This window comes from Ursus maritimus, unplaced genomic scaffold (genome assembly GCF_017311325.1).
Source record: "Ursus maritimus isolate PB19 unplaced genomic scaffold, ASM1731132v1 scaffold_14, whole genome shotgun sequence".
Classification (NCBI taxonomy): Eukaryota; Metazoa; Chordata; class Mammalia; order Carnivora; family Ursidae; genus Ursus; species Ursus maritimus.
In genome coordinates this window covers 65,243,554-65,260,179 of record NW_024423786.1, presented here as the reverse complement: position 1 = coordinate 65,260,179, position 16,626 = coordinate 65,243,554, and the positions used below count along the sequence as shown (strand labels likewise).

General features: G+C 48.6%; 1 protein-coding gene across 1 annotated transcript in view; it reads left to right on the top strand.

Moving 5' to 3' along the window:
• Positions 1 to 1,610: 1,610 nt before the first annotated feature.
• Positions 1,611 to 16,626, top strand: part of HS3ST3A1 (heparan sulfate-glucosamine 3-sulfotransferase 3A1) — a 93,605-nt gene continuing 78,589 nt past the window's right edge. The window contains 1 exon segment of the mRNA XM_040630055.1: positions 1,611 to 2,215. Within this exon segment, the coding sequence (XP_040485989.1) occupies positions 1,611 to 2,215 (605 nt within the window).

The following is a 16,626-nucleotide window of genomic DNA, read 5'->3' as shown; positions in this document are numbered from 1 at the left end:
ACTCCTTTACCGAGACTCGTGCGCACACACGGGCGCGCGCGCACACACAAACACACACACACACACACACACACACACACCTACAAACACACACGCTACTACTACCAACAACATAAAAAAAGTCCTTCATCAAAAGCTGGGCGTATGGATGTGGAATCGGAGCTGATTTTTTCTACAACTCTTGATTTCACTCCTTGATTCTTTTATTGGCTCATTTCCTAAGAGGTTGTTCGTTTCTCGGTCCTGGGGAACTCTCGATCATCCTAAACCAACACAAGGCGAAACAGGCACAAGGAAAGACAAAGCTGAAACGTGCCGCCGAGGCGAAAGATCTTCGCTCCGCGCCGCAGCAGTACGGCTCGGTGTAGGTGCAGGAGGCCGCGGGAGGAATTCCAGTTCGCCTCCAGACAAGAGCAGGGGCGTGGCGTGCCGCGGGTACTGGCAACTGCAACTAACTTCCAAAGGGCCGGGGAGGTGGCAGGGGGCGGGGTGGGGGGAGGACGGAGCGACAGAGGCGGGAGCAGGGAGTCGGAGGCAGTCAGGGCTGAGCCGAGGCGGCGAGGTGGCTCGGGTGGAAGTCAGGCCCCCGGGGATCCGGCCGGCCCTAGCTGTCAGTCAGACTAACCCGGAGCCCCAGCAGACCCCCGCTCGCCGGAAAGGGGGCGAGGCAGCGGCTGTGCAGGGAGGGCGGAGTGGGGAAGGGGCGTCGCCCCGATCGCCCCCGCCCTCTCCGATGTCATTGGGCCGACGCTGCGGGGTCCGCGCCACCTTTTCTCCATCCTACCCCGTCCGCCCGGCCGCGCTCGTCCGGGGGCTGGTGCGGCCCGGGCCGTTGACGTCACCGCCAAGTTTGCTGCCCTCCGCGCCCCACGTGTGGCGGCGCAGACCGCCCAGGCGGTCGGATGCGGCATCATGGGAGCAGTGGCACGGCGCGCTGAACCGTCGGCCAGCCGACTCCGACTGCGCAGCTCCGATACCGAGGGCGTACGCAAAGGCCGACCGGCGAGGGACCTGCGTGCGCTTCTGCTGAGCAGCGGACGAGAAGTGAATGCCCGCACAGCCGACGCGCAGTAGAGAGTCGGTGGGACTTCGCAGCGGGGCGCAGAGGGCGCGCCCCGGCGGCCACGGACCGAAGGAAGGCACTGTCGCTCTCCGCTGTCCGCAGCGCACGGAGCTCCGCGGCCCCGGAGCTTCGAGTCCCCTCCCCGGGACCGAGCGAGGGATGCACGATCGCTGAGCCGGATTCCGCGCCGAGAGGCCGCTTGGGGCCGGGGCTGAGACGCACGCCTTCGCCGCCGCCGCCGCCGGGACCCGCGTTCCGCGTTCCGGCGACTCCCAGGGAAGCCGGGCGCCGAGCGCGACCCGAAGGCTCAGGACTGGGGCGAGTCTAAGACGATGGTTTCTTAAGCACGGCACCACGACCCCCTCCCGCCCCCTCGACCGGAGGCAGGGATCCCGTGCCGGGCGCCCGGGGCTCCGTGTCCCCGGGGCAGCTCGCACGGCCGCAGGGACGCACGGGCGATGCGGGGCCCCCCGCAGGAGGTCGCGGCACCCGGCGGAGTCCCGGCCTAGCATGGCCCGCGCGCGGCCCGACGTCGCCTCCGGCTAGGATGGCCCCTCCGGGCCCGGCCGGCGCCCACCCCACCTCCGCCGAGCCGCTGTCCCGCAGCATCTTCCGGAAGTTCTTGCTGATGCTCTGCTCCCTGCTCACGTCCCTGTACGTCTTCTACTGCCTGGCCGAGCGCTGCCAGACGCTGGCGGGCCCGGTGGTGCGGCCGTCGGGCGGCGGCGAAGACGCGGGGGCCCCGGGGCGCGGCGCCCTGGCCGGAGGCCCGCGGGAGCTGGCGGTGTGGCCCGCGGCGGCGCACAGGAAGCGCCTCCTGCAGCTGCAGCAGTGGAGGAGACGCCGGCCTCCCGCGCCGCGCGACGACGGCCAGGAGGCGGCCTGGGAAGAGGAGCCCCCCGGCCTGGCCGGAGGTCCCGGCGGCTCCGGGGCTGGGAGCAGCGTGGCCGAGGCCCCGCCGGAGCCACCGGCCTGCTAACTGTGACCCGAGGTAGCAAGCGGCTGCCGCAGTGTCATCATCGGCAGTGAAGGGGCGGCGCAGCGAGGCGCTGCTCGAGTTCCTGCGCGGCATTGCGCGCCGTGCGCGCCGTGGCGCTCCCGAGAGCCCCACTTCTTCGACCGCGGCTTCCGTGGGGCTCTCGCCTGGTACCGGTGAGCTGGCTCGGGGCACAGCCGGGGTGGGCATGGGGTGGGGGGCAGGGCGCGTGGGGTGGGAGGACTCACCCCCGCCTGCTCGCCTCCCTCCCGGGTTCCTGCAACGGTTGCTCTCGAGTTGAGGGGTCTCGTTCCCCACCGCTCCTTCTGCTTTCAGGGAAGTGGGTGTCGAGGGAGGCGGTGGGAGGGAAATTTTGGCCTTAAGCACTTTTTCTTTAGTCCTTGGGATTTCCTCTGCTTCACACAGCCAATCCCCTCTTTCCCTCCTGCTCCGTGAAAGTAGCCCTGTTATTAGCCAAAGGGGTGGTGGTGGGGGAGATACCTCCTAAGTGAGAAACCTGTTCCTCGAATTAGCCTTGCAGCCTAGTCCGTGCGTTCTGTCCCCCAGAACGCGTGCTTTTATTTCTTCTTTATCTGTTGAACCATGCACTGGGGCTCCCGCAGTCTTTGCCATCAGCTATTCATTTACATTGACCCTTTGCCAGGTCATTGCCCTAGGTGGTAAGTAATAAAGAGACTTAGTAAAAGTGTCAAGAACCAGAGTCCAGGTAGTTGGGAAATATATGTTCCCGCAAGTGCTAGCAGCTGGCCAGTCAGTGTGCTTAGGGCTTCCTGGATAATAACTTCTGTTTGTGCTGAGGAATGAGTTTTGGAAAGTGTTTTCTAAATTGAAAGGGAATAGTACCTAGTGTTTTTGGCCTGGCTGAAACTTTCCTAAAGATCTTCAAACAATTCTCTATACACATGAGGTAGCCAATTTCTTTTTTTCTTTAAAAGAAGAAAGGGGGAAAAATAGGGACACTGGTTACATTGTGAAAAAGCCTCCTAATAAAAGTTTAGGAAACAGGTCTGATTCAGATCTTAATCTTAAATTTGCCAGTCTTCTCAAATTTAGACCACCTTCAATAATGGAATCAGCCAAACTCCAGTAAATCCTAGTGTCACCTGGATTTTATTTGCCATAAAATATTGGCCTGTTTTCTTTCCTCTGAGAACACCCCAAAATCATGTGGCCAGAATTTTCATTTTATAAAGTTTTATCTTGTTCATTAAGTATGCATTCTCTTTGTTATTTTAACTGAAAGAACATTACAGACGTGACAGCACAATTTAGATCTGTTTCAAAAGTCCACTAAATAAAGAATTCAGCTCCCAAGCAGAAATGAACATGATCGGACAAGTTTATTTACTTGAGGCTGGTCAGGCACACCCTCAGACTGATTTCGGGAGCCGAATTTACAGTAAGCCAACTTAGGAGAAAACATTTAGTCCTAAAAGTCAAGTTCAAACATTAAACACTTTTAAAACAGTAAGTTTCCATTTGTTGGAAAGAAAAACAAACAACCTTCCCTTAATATAGAATATATATCATTTAAAATCATTAGCCACTTAAAAAATCCCCTTGTGTTTCTGTCATTTATGTTGTATTCTCTGGGAAGTTCTTATAAAAATGACCTGTTGAATCTGAAAACAACAGGTCCTTCTTTTTAGCACAAAGGCAGCTCTGTTTTTTCCATCAAGGACACAAGAAAGAAGTGATTAAAGACCCCTAAAACTCTTATCTATAGCAGTGTGCATTGAATTGGGCCTCATATGGTACTGTAAGGGAACACATTTCAGGCCAACTTCACGAAAGGTCTAAGACAACGTTCGGCTCTGAGGTGCCATTAAATACAGTGAAATATTTAATACTAAAACCCTTTCCCTTCATTTTGCCATATAGACCTTCGTTCCACAAAGTAGGATTGTTTCTTCTTATTCCAGAAATGAGTATTTGGGGGCACAGGATATCCACAGACCTGGATCTTATTTTCCGTGAGCCTTTCTAAGCTCACGTAAGAGAAGGGAGGTTTCAAGGTAACTAGAAACACAAGTATTAACCAAAAAAGAAAGAAAAAGAAAGGAAAGAGTCATAAACTTTTAGGTCACTCTCTCTTTTGGAAACTAGATGCACGCTGTAAAGTAAATCTCTCCTTGGATTGGTAATTTCGGCGGAGGAGTGTTATAATGCAATTTATGATGGTCACAAAAAATACACGGTAGACTTCATGGTTTGGTGAATTTAATTTTCTAAGTGTCGGAGCAATGTCTTTGTTTTAGCATTTGCAATGGTTTTTATTGCAAATTGCATAAATTTAAGTTTAACTCAATTACATATAAAACTCTTATTAAAAAAAAAACCCTCCACTAGGCAGCCTGGATTATGCGATTATTTGATGAAATTTTGCCACAGTTCTCTTTCGTCTTGGCTCTGGACTTGGGAGTTTGATGTTTGTGAGAAAGACTGAAAACTATGAAAAAAGTCTCTTGCACGGAATACTACTTAACCTGTATTAAGTGCACGTTACTGCTCGTGTTTAACCAGTATTTACAATTAGGAATTCGGTGAGACCTTCTTGAATCAGCCCCAAATTTGTAGTATGGGGTTTCTACCACATACTGCTGACTCCCCCTGCCTCCCTCCCCCCCAACATGAACAGAAAGAAAACTCCAGTGTTTGCACCGTGAAGTGAATTATGGAAGAAAAAAATGTGTAAAATATTTTTTTAGATGCCCATTGACATGGGATAGTCCTCTGTCCAGCCGTGTTTTTTCGCTCGTTTGAAATCTCACAGTTGGCCATAATAGTTCGTTGAGGCAGTGCCCCCTACTGTCCAGACAAAGGGAGAAGCGCGTTGTTAGAAAGTTGGAAGAAAACGCCATGGAGAGTGAGTTTGAGAAGGAAAATGACCCCGAGACTGTGGCCGGGGTGTTTTCAGTAAATTTCCCTCACTGAGAGAAAACATAAAGTACTTTGTAAATTGCGTCCTGGAGACGAGTATAATCAGTTTCTTCCTTTGAACAGATTTCTTGTAAAGCCAAGAAAGCTAGTTTTGTTCAAAATCTCTAAAAAAGGAAGTTACTCTTAACTGGTTGAAAATGCCCTAATACTACTCTAGAACAGATGAAAAAAGGCCGATATTTATATGCCAGGAAATGTGTGAATGATAATAGAGAGTGCTTGAGTGGAGTCTTCTGCATGTGAAAACACCACCCTGATGGGGTTTTAAAAAACATTCCACATGACTTAATTTAGCAGACATGATATCAGGACAACAAATGTCTGTGGCTTGCGTGTCATGGGAAAGCAATGCTTTGCAATGGGCAGTCTGCATTTCCATTATATGGGTGGCGGGTGCATAAAGGAAAGTGGGGAATTGTTGCATTGGCCTTAAAAAAACTCCGGAATCTTCTGGAAGTCAAATGCCTCTATTGTAGTTCAAAAGCAGGTGAACTTAGAATTGAATAAGAAGGGCCCCCTCTCTCCTTATGTACTTCTGTGCCAACAAAAAGGTGTGTTGTGTTGTTTTTCTTTTTTTTGGTAAGACAGAAGATACCTATTTATAAAGTATTAAAGATCTGTGTGCACACACACGGGTGTATATATATATATATATAACACTCTATTTTCCGTGACATTTCCATCTCGTCTCAAATTTTGGGGCAAGATAGTAAGTGCTCCATGTTTCTAAAAGTGCCAGCACCTTTCTTTCCTACGTTACGATGTGTTTTCTTTAGCAATACTGGATAATTTGAGTGGGGAAGAGTATCCCTAAAATATTTTACTCTATGGCATCCAGGAAGATCAGAGATCACTCAGCTTGGAGTTTAGGAGTTGGTTCTCTGCCCTTCCCCTCACCCCCCCCCAACTCTGGCTGCATCAAAATTTAAAAATTTCTGGCCTCCACCGATCATTGCCTTGTTTTCCAAGTCGACTGAAGAGGCAGACGGAACAGAAGAACTTTCGGTTCCTATCAGGAGAAACCGGCCTTCCTTAGCAGCTGGAAGCAGCTGCGTAGTTCCACCATGTGCAGTTTCCCACCCTCTTGAACCACAAGCCCCTTCTGCACGAAGGGGTGGAAATGAAATTTGAGCCAAGGTTGCTGCAGAGTCTGGCCACCCATGCAAGGTCATATGGACTGAAGTCCAGAGAGAGCTCCCCTGTCCTCAGAGCAGAGTTAAGAAGAGTGGGAAGGGATGTGGGCTAGGAGGAAATCGGGAAGAGACGTTGCTTTGGACCGCGAGTCTAGGGTGCTTGTCTCCAGGGGGAGAGGGTGCGATTTCTCTCATGCGTAGAGTTCCCAGGAGCGCTCGGGGACTACACACTCTGTATTCACTGAGAGGCTGCAAACAGCCCCTTTGAGAAGCCACAGCGCTGTTTGTTAGCTGAAATGTCTCTGCACTGGGCTTAGCCTCCTGTTAGACGACTCAGCAATACCAGTCCCAGCAAAACCAGTCCAACAGCCTGGTTCCTGTGAGTATGTGTGTGTCCCCCAGCGTGCATGCGAGAGCAGACACCCAGTAGGTGGGGAAAGGGATGCACTTGGTAACAGGCAAGTTAAGTGCCTGTGGAACCCCTGAGTAGAGGGGTTCAGACACCCAGGAATAGGGAGCAGGCTTTGGGACTATTGAGTCCAGGCATGAAAAACAACAACAAAACCCACGTTTGTTACAGCCAGAAACGGGAAGACCCCGTGTGCTCCGATATTCCTTTATAACAATGAGATTTGTCGTGCGCTGGTACGTTGTATGTGAAAGGCATGGCTGTCTCTCAGAGCGAAAAATCCTCCATATATCGTGATCTGCCCTCCCCTTAAAAAAAGAACCCTCTGGCCAAAATACTTGTCTCATATGCATAAGTCTGTCGATTGGCCAGGAGAGCATACGTGCCAAATCTGTATTTCGGAGGGGGTCATGGGAATAAAATAATAAGCCTGTGCAATTAATGACATCAGGGGCTAACCTTACATAGACCAGATGCTCGCATGGCAAGGGGAAGAGTGTCACAGAGCAAACAAACCTACTTGTTATAAACAACGGAAGGGCCTCCCATCTCTAAGGGATGCATGTGAACAACTGCGGATTGCAATTACCATCAGTCAAATTGCCGGCCCCGTTGGGGACTTCACACACGTAGCACTTTTCCTTGGGGGAGGGGACATCTTCCTGCCCCAAGTAATAGTAACTTGGCTGGTAAAGAAAGTCCTCTCTCTTGATACGTTTCCCAGTGATATTAGACTCTCTGCTTTTCGAAAATTGGTTTCTGTTGAGGTGGTGAGTTACAATTACGAACTTGAGATTTCTTATTGAAGATAGGCCTTTAATACAGAATCGGAGTAATATTGTAACCATAATGTGGTAACTCCCTAGTCCTTGCATTTATGAGAGTGTCTTAAAGTGTTGGACAGCGTTTGCTCATTTGATACAGTTTAAGAATCTCCGTGGGGGATCGTGATACAGTTAATAGATAAACTTGCGTGAAACCAGAAGTGAGAATGGAGGAAGTGACCTGAAGCATCTTCCCAGTGGCTGGGTGTCCCGTGATGCCACTCTTGATTTTTTTGCATTACTCACACGGTCATGACTACCACGCTGTCCTGTGATCCCTTGAGGACGGTATCCCAGAAGTTCAGATTTGACCTGTTTCGGAAGCTGTCAGATGGCAGTGAATGTAAAAAAGAAAAGAGAAGAAAAGGGTGAGTGTTCATTACGAATGAAATTTAGTACTAGCCACGAGGGGTGGCATATTCTGGCACAGTTGAAAAACAGGATCTTCACCCAAAGACTGTGGAGAGCAGCCCACTTTGACGGTGACTTGTAGCGCCACCTAGTGGGAGGGAGAGTCAGCAAGCCGCTGAACTTGCAAAACCTCAGTTATCATAGAGAAGTGCAAGCTTAATTAGGGAAATCGGGGCAGGTCGCCTTAGGTAGCACCGACAGCCCGGATCGTCTGTTCAGCGTGGCTGAGCTGTGCTTGAGCTCACTCCTTGTAGGCAGGGAGTTTATTCTTTGGAGAGAAATAAAAGAGACTCGCCTTCACCATAAACCTGAGAAACGTGATTAGGAGATTTATATTGGAAATGTGCATGAGTGAAAAGGAATGCCAGATGCCCCAGATTAGTTTCGTTAGTGTGTTTTGCCTCTGTTTCTGAAAGCCGGCTTCAAATGAAAATACGTCCAGATGATTTTATTTCGACAGCAGTAACGCAGCCTTAGTCCTTCCCCCGTGTCGGAGGGGCTCTGGAGGAGGGTCCCATGGTTCCCAACAGGCAGCACACAGAAGCCTGTTTTAACCCCAAATGCTCGGAGACGCAGTGTGAAGATCCCACCCACGAGGGACAGTGTCACAGGAGGGTGCTTTCAAAGTCCCAGCCAGGGAGCCCTTCCAGGGGGTTGCCGGTGGGGGGCGGGGGAGGGGTGGTGGTCAGGTGAAAGTTACGCAAGGGGGGAGGGGAAAACAGGACCATTACAGAGGCGACATTGGCAGACTCCATTGTAGCCAGGTGATAAGGTTAACACTGCCTTGTGTGTCAGGCACCTCCTGGTGTATCGCAGCGAGGAGGGCCTGTCACCTGTAGGGTGTCCTTCCTCCAAGTCCCTCATCCCAGTCTAATCAGGAGAAAACATCCGACTGACCCAAGCAGGGCCGCTACAAAATAAATCCCCTAACTGGTATCCTTAAAGCATGTCAAGATCCTGAAAACCAAAGTAAGGCTGATAAAGGGTCACACATCCTAGACAAGAGACTAACCACTAGCGAGTAAACGGGGTGGGGCACCCTTGATTAGATCGTGATGGAAGAATGGGAAATACACTTGTAGTCCGTTGATGGAATGACACCAGGATCAGTTTTCTAGGGTTTGATCGCTGTGCTAGGGTAATGTGAGATGCTAACCGTAGGGGAATCTGGGTGGAGGGGTATCGGAGAATTTTCTGCACTTTTTTTTCCTGTTTTTGAGAGAGAGAGCAAGCAGGCATGAGCAGGGGAAGGGGCAGGCAGAGGCAGAGGAAGAAGCAGACTCCCCCACTGAGCAAGGAGCCCCATGCGGGACTCGATCCCAGGACCCCAGGATCATGACCTGAGCCAAAGGCAGATGCTTCACCAACTGAGCCACCCAGGCGCCCTTTTGCTGTTTTGTGGGTTGTTTTTTTTGGAACAGTTTTAATATCTGAAATCGTTCTAAAACCAAAGGAAAGACAGCCACACCCACAAAGAAGGGAGGAGATGCCTCCCAGCTTCACGGGATGCGGGCTCCTACGGAAGGACTCCTCTCTGCCTGCCGGCTCCCGTCTCCGCCCTCCTCCTTCTTTCCTTCCGAAGGCCCCCCGGCGCGGGCCTGCCAGCTTCCCCTGCCCCTGCCAGCACCTGTTGCTCCCAGACATGCTGATCTTTCCCTCGGCTGATCCCCCAGTAAAATTGGCTCACGGCTCCCCTCCTACTCTCTTGTCCCTGAAACAAACACGGAGACCGTTTTGTTTTTCTTCTCTCCTTCTCTTTTTTTTATGGCTGGCCCATGTACCGTGGAGAAGGTATAAGAAGTCCCCCACCCCTGTCCACACGAATCCTCCTCGTGCTGGAGAGCCAAGACTTCGATGTCAAGGACAGGGTTTTGAGAGCATAGAGAACTGCCGTTAGAGGTCAAAGGAAAAGCAGTCGTGGGCGTCTGGCTTTTCGGCTACAACATGGGAGGAGCAGTTGTCGGGTGGGGAAGCTGCTTACGAGGTGGAATGACTGCTCTTTGTGGCTGAGGTCCAGCGCAGCCCAGATCTTCTGTCCACTCACTTAACCTGGTGCTTTGGCCTTTGGTTTAGACCCTGTGGCTTATGAGACCAGCCATGCGAGCAAAACAGGTGCAGAGCGATCGCAGGCTTCAAGGACGAGGAAGGATCAGAGAGAATTCAACTTCTAGAACACTGGAGATCCAGGCCCTGGGCACCCACGCTGGTTCTTCCTGCCGGGACTATGGAGCCCGGTGTCCCGTGTCATCGGACTCAAAATGTCCCCTCTGGGGGGCACGCTGGCATTTTCTGCTTCTGTTTTTAAACACACAGTTGTGCATCTGCGATTCTGGTTTACCAGAGTAAGGAAAATCTCCCTTGAAACCTTTCCTTTGATATTTTTAACAAGGGTAAAAATAGCGTTCTCCACATTACATTTTCGCGTAAGCAAAATAAAACTTCGCCCACGGCATGCCTTTTCATCATTATTCCCTTATCTTGATTGGATCCATTTTTTTTGTGTTTTTGTTTTTTTAGAGAGAGAGAGAGACAGAGGTGGGGAGGGGCAGAGGGAGAGGAAGACAGAGAATCTTAAGCAGACCCCAGGGGCTCACTGTCACGACCCTGGGACCATGACCTTAACCGAAATCAAGAGTCAACCCTTAACCAACTGAGCCACCTTGGCACCCCGTTGAGTGAATTAGTTTTATATACCTGTTTTGTGCATAGAACGGGCTATTAAGGCTAGTGTAGGTAAGATAATTCCTGTGATTGAATACCATTTCCTACCTGCCCTTTGGCATCTTTCCATCGTAAGTTGCTCTACGATCTTCTCCATGCATTTTGAACCTTTTTTTTTTTTTTAATTGCAAAATATTTGAACCCTGAAATGGACATTTGCTGAAATATATCATCTTAGTCTCAATTGCATTTATTTCTGCTCGGGTCTTTGTCCTTTCCTTTCTTCTGCTAGCTTGGGGCTGAGGTGATTCTTTTCCTAGTTCCTTGAGATGGAAGGTTAGGTTGCCCACTTGAGATCTTTCTTTTCTCCTAACATAGGCACTCGTCACTATCAACTTCCCTCTGAAAACTGCTTTATGAGCAGGTTGTTAAAAATCTCTCCATATTCGTGATGCTTCCAGTTTTCCCCTTGTCATTGATTGCTAGTTCATACCATCCGGTTGGAAAAGAGACTTGATATGGTTTCAGGCTTCTTAAATTTGTTAATACTGGTGTTGCGGACCAGCACGTGATCTGTCCTGGAGAACGTTCTGCGTGTGCCGGAGACGAATGTGTATTTCTGCTGCTCTGAATGGAATGGTCTGTGTATGTCTGTGGGGTCCATCTGGTCTAAAGGATCGTTCAAGGTCAGTGTTTCCTCATTGATCTTCTGCCTGGATGATCTCTTATTTTAGCTGGAAGGTAACAATTCAGTGACGTTTGGTGAGGCCTTACCTTGTGCTGGGTGTTACCGCGTGTACTCTGGGTATTTTAGTAATACGATTGGATTGAAAGTCAAGACGTCTGAAATAGGATAATTTCAAGAGTTAATCAAAATCAAAAACAAAGCATTCTGCATGAGACCTTTTAGATCTTTCATGCGGAGGCTTCCAAATCTATGCATTTGATGCTTGCAGCCCCTGCTGTCACCTATCACTTTTTGCTGCTAGAGATCAGGAAACAGAGGCCCAGAAAGGTGAAGTACCTTGTCCAAGGTCGTACAGCCAAGTGCATGGTAGAGCTGGTCCTGGGTCCCGGGCCGGCCACCTCTGGCTTGCCAGCACCCCCCCACCAGGGTATTCTGTTGTGTTCTCCGAATTACCCCTGTGTGGTTCTGTCAGTGGCTCGGAGATCGTGGGTGTTGACAGGCTGCCCCGTGGGAAGGGGCACGTTTGATCCTGGTCTTGGACCTTTCGTTAGAAAACTGGGCAATGCATCAACGTACAGTTGAAAAAATAAATTTTTCGAAGTGGTTCTAGATCGTTGTGAGTCATGGATCCTTATGGAAAAACTAAACCACTTGTGTTTGTGCTCAACTTCTCTCCCTCTCTTTTTAAAAGAGTAATCTGATTACAGAATCCATCTTACTGGGCGTAGCAGAAATCCTGGCCCTTCATTTGGTTTTCCCCCATCCGTTAAACCACAATAACTATGAAAAAAAAAAAACAAAAACACCCAAACTCTTAGCTATGTAGTGGTCCACATGAGCAAGTTTTCTCCTAAACTGCCCTATGGGAAAGTCAAAATAGTGTCGGACGTGCAATCGGAAGGCTGCTCGCTGCTCATGCCAGGCGAGCGGCTGGTTCTGACTCGTTGCTCCTGTCATCACGCTGTCCTGGGCTCCCATTTGCCTATAAGAATCCCCCGACCTCCTGTTTCTCCTGAGCATGGCTGAGTCCCTGCCAGCGTCCTGATTTCTCACTCTTTTCTATGTGTGTCCCTTTTTTTTTTTAAGATTTTATTTATTTGAAAGAGAGCGAGAGAGCGAGCAGGGGGGAGCAGCAGAGGATGAGGGAGCCCGATGAGGGGCTCGATCCCAGGACCCTGAGATCAGGTCCTGAGCCGAAGGTAGATTAACCGATTGAAACCACCCAGGCCTCGGTGTGTGCACCTTTTGATGGACATCGCTTTTTTTTTTTTTATTACTTTAAGTATGCTAATACTGCCAACAGGGTACAGCCTAATTGTCACCCCAAAGCACTGTTCTGTCTGTCTTCATTATTATTTTATGAGTCACCGTCATCTAATTGCTTTGCTGACAGCCGGTCATCATGAGGGCCAAGCCCTTTAGTCTGGTGGTCAGGTCATGGCGACGTAAGACCCGGCTGGTGATGTGAATTTCCTTTGCTTCCAGCCGGATAGAATCATAGACTCTAAAGGTTGCTGCAGTTAGAAAGCATCTGGGAGATAAAGATCGTCTTGCTTACAAAGGAACCTCCATGCCTCACTCAACGTTCAGCTAAAAGACAAGAACCCAGGCCTTCTAATTCCAGGGCACCATTCTGGAGAATACAGTTAAGAAACAGTTCCATGCTCCAGAAGATAAAAATTCAGCTTTGGAGGCTTGGCAACCACGACAGAAACATTCCGGAGAATGGACCAAGTTATAGCATTATGTGTTTCTACTCCCAGAATCGGTGAATTAAAGCATTGAATTAAATTGAGTCAGTGGTCAATTCATGGCCGGTTTTCATCTCAGATGACTTCCCCAGTATTTTGATGCTATGGATTTGGGGACCCAGCTAGCATGATTGGCCTGTGGGTCCTCGTGAATAATCTGTATTTTATGGTCGTTGCCTGCTTGTTTAAGATTCGTGGGGGAAATCCCAGTACAGACAGGAAGGAGTTTGCTTTTTCTTTCGTTCTTTCTTTTTTTTTTTTTAAAGTTTGCTTTTTCTCTCTCGAGTGTTCAGAGTAGGAAGTAATCAATCACATTATGGGAATAAAATTCCTTTTCCCTTTTCCAGGGTTTTTGCTTGGGTTAGATCTCTCCTTTCGATAGGAAATACCAAAGTTGCCAGGCTGGTTTGAAGGACAAAGTCAAAAACGATGGATGTGTTTGGTACGGTCATAAATCTTCGGCGATTCTTACAAAGTTCGCGTAGTTTAAAAAACAAAACAAAACCAGATTAAACTGCAACTAAAGCTAATTGCGTGTCTCATCACCTTCCCAAACCCGAGCCCCGTCTGTTCGAACTTGATAGTTTAAAAAGTTCTGGCTATAGGAAAATGCTGCAGAGATGAAATTATTTCATTTCCCAAACAAAGCTCTTGAGTAAACAAAGTCTGGCATCTTTTTTTTTTTTTAATTTTTAAAAATTTCTTGGTGGACTCTAATTATTCTTGTCATTCTTTCATCAAATGCTGTGGGTTTTTCTTCTCTTTCCTTCTTTCTTTTTCTTTCTTTCTTTCTTTCTTTCTTTCTTTCTTTCTTTCTTTCTCTTTGTAAGAAATAAAAGCGACTTGTTTTTCTTTCTAATGAGGTCTCGCTCTTTCTTCTTGGTGTGGGAGGATTTGGGATTACAAAAGTATTTGTTAGAAAAGCTCTCCCCAAAGCCAGAGGGTTGCTAGAATGCTCTGCTCAGGTTTAATGATGGAAACAAAACAAATTGGATCTGTTTTATATTTATCTTGGGGGGGAGGTCATGGGGAGCTAATGCCTGTGATGAAAATTCTTGGGATTTTCAGGTGCATTTGCCCTGTGGCAAAGGGCGGTGAGTTGGCAACAAGCATGGGAGAAATCACTTCTCAGCTCCAGCTGATTGTTACCAAAGTAAGAAAGTAGACTCATTATTGCCATGCCCTCTGATTTTTCAGAATAACCTAGGAACACTGACTTTTTAAAAAACATCACTGAGAAATAACATAGCAGTTCTAAATAACCAAAAGCAGTGCTAAAAACACAATTCTACATGGGTGGAGTGGATCGGTCTCATCTGAAGGTCAATGGCTGCTAGTTTTTAACCTGGGGTCTCTGGTGAGGACCAGAAGTAGACCATCAAAAGCTGGTGTTAAACCAAGAGTCTTCTAGACTGTGAATCACAAGACATGGATTTATAATAAAATCCGTTGTTATTTTTTTTTAAACGAAAGGCTCTCGGATAGGATAAAATAAGAGAGTTGATCCCATGTAGTAAGCAAGACAGGGATTATCTTGACAAAGTTGGTTCGGATATTTACGTATGCATAGATAAGCGCGTGCAGAGAAGGGTAGCGGTAACATGTTCTTGTTACAGTGGCTCTCGATGGGAAAAACAAGTTTGAAAATGCTGGCTGTCGGAGCAGAAGTCCTGTTTGAGTCGTCCAAAATGAATGTGCTCCAGGGTGCTTCTAGAAACTGCATGGGAGTCTCGGTCCATGCTGTGGAATCATCACCTTCGTCTTTTTCAACCTTCTATCTCCGGGACGTGGAGCTCATTCTGCCACGTAAGAGATTGACTATTAGTTTAATGAAAAACTGATCAGGTTTGGGCCAGAGGTCAGCAGTTTTTTTCTGGAAAGGGCCAGATCGTAAATATTTTAGGCTTCCCGGACCCTGTGGTCTCAACTACTCAGCTATGCTTTTGTCGCAGAAAAGCAGCCTTAGTCAGTATGTAAATGAGCAGGCATGGCTGTGTTCCAATAAAACTTTATTTACCAAAACAGACCTTTGGCTCACGGCCAGTAGTGTGCAGCCTTCTAGGATCCGCCAAAGGCTTCAAATGTGTTGATTTCCCTTTCTTTACTTAATCTTGTTACTCGCAGGTGAGTACCCTCCACCAGCATTCCTGGCCGGCGTGATGCATGACGTGGAAGTAACCTTGAGCTTGGGATCCAGCTCGGAAATAGCAGAGCTCCTTGTGGTTGTGTGAGAATAGGATAGTTCACCCCAAAAGTGCATAGCGCAGTGACCTGTGGGAAGTTTGTGAAATATGCAGATTTATGCAGGAGGGTGGCATTTCACGTAAAGGTGATTATACGCTCAGCTACGCACGATGTGTTTCGGAAGAGAAATCACATAAACGCAAATCAAAGCAGCCTTTGGTCGTTTTCCTAAAAAGCTTAAGACTCCGTTCTGATGTTTCCTTGACTTTGTACTCGAGGGCGTGTTGGTTTATACATCTACCCCTGCGCTTCTGTTTTCCCTTTTGTCTTCTGGATGCCCGGGGCATCCTGCAGAGCATTTGGAGGGATCCCAGGGGACACGAGGAGGTCATACTTCCTCACCTGATCACTGTTATGAGAAAGCATCCCGCCATGTGGTGGAATGCAACATTGTCTTTGCAAATGAGGGGGTGAGACATCGTTTGAGGATTAGTAGTTGTCGTGTTTGAGGAGATGCACTTTCTTCTAGATCAGTACAGTCTAATAGAAATAGAATGGGAGGGGCGCTCGGGTGGCTCAGTCTGTTAAGCCCCTGACTCTTGACTTCCGCTCAGGTCTTGATCTCAGGGTCCGGAGTTTGAGCCCCACATTGGGCTCCATGCTGGGTGTGGTCTACTTAAAATATATAGAATGGGAACCACATCAGCCATATTAAATTTTCTAGGGGCACCTTACAAGTAAGACTGAAGAGGTGAAATTAATTTTGGGAAGAGTTTGATTGAAAGCCAAGACGTCTGACATATGTTAATTTCAACAGGTAATCAAAAACAAAGCATTCTGGATGAGACATTTTACATCTTTCTTGCGGAGTCTTCCAAATGCTTGCAGAACGTCTTCATTCTGATTAGCCAATGTCATGGGTCCCATAGCCCCGTGAGGCCGGGGGCCCCTGTATTGGACGCTACACTTCTAGAGGCAGGGATGGCGAGTGGGTAGTGAGGGCTTCCAGCAGAGGACTGATCCCGGAGATCTGGTTCTGCTGTAGACACCTAATCCCAGCTGGCGTAAGAAGGGTAGAAGATGCAGACGGAGCCAGGTGGCTGTCTCAGAATCTTGAGGACAGACGTTGGAGGCTTGAACTGGAGCTGGGCGGTGGGTGTGGGAAATGGGAGAACGATTTGCCAGAAGTTTTGGTAGTAGGGGTTATAAAACTTCATGTGGAATGCTAGGCATGAGGGAAGGAGGAGAAATGGGAGACTATTTGAAGAGTTCTAACTCAGGTGTATTTATTAGTAACTGCGAGGGTGTCAAGGAACACAGAGAGAAGTAACAGGTGTGTCTTAGAGACCAAACAGCTGTGTCTTAGGCGTGAAGTGGAAAGGGCTTCAGGATAAGCTGGAGCTGCGAGGGAGGTCAGGCTTGGGAACCACGTAAGCCATGATTGTTGAGGTTTTGCCAGCCGTCGCAAAGCCAAGAGGTGAAAGTGTAGCAGAAAGCAAGGAGTGGGGGAAAGAGAGCAGGACCAGGAAAACATTTTATATTTTTACTCCATATAGTTTCCATCA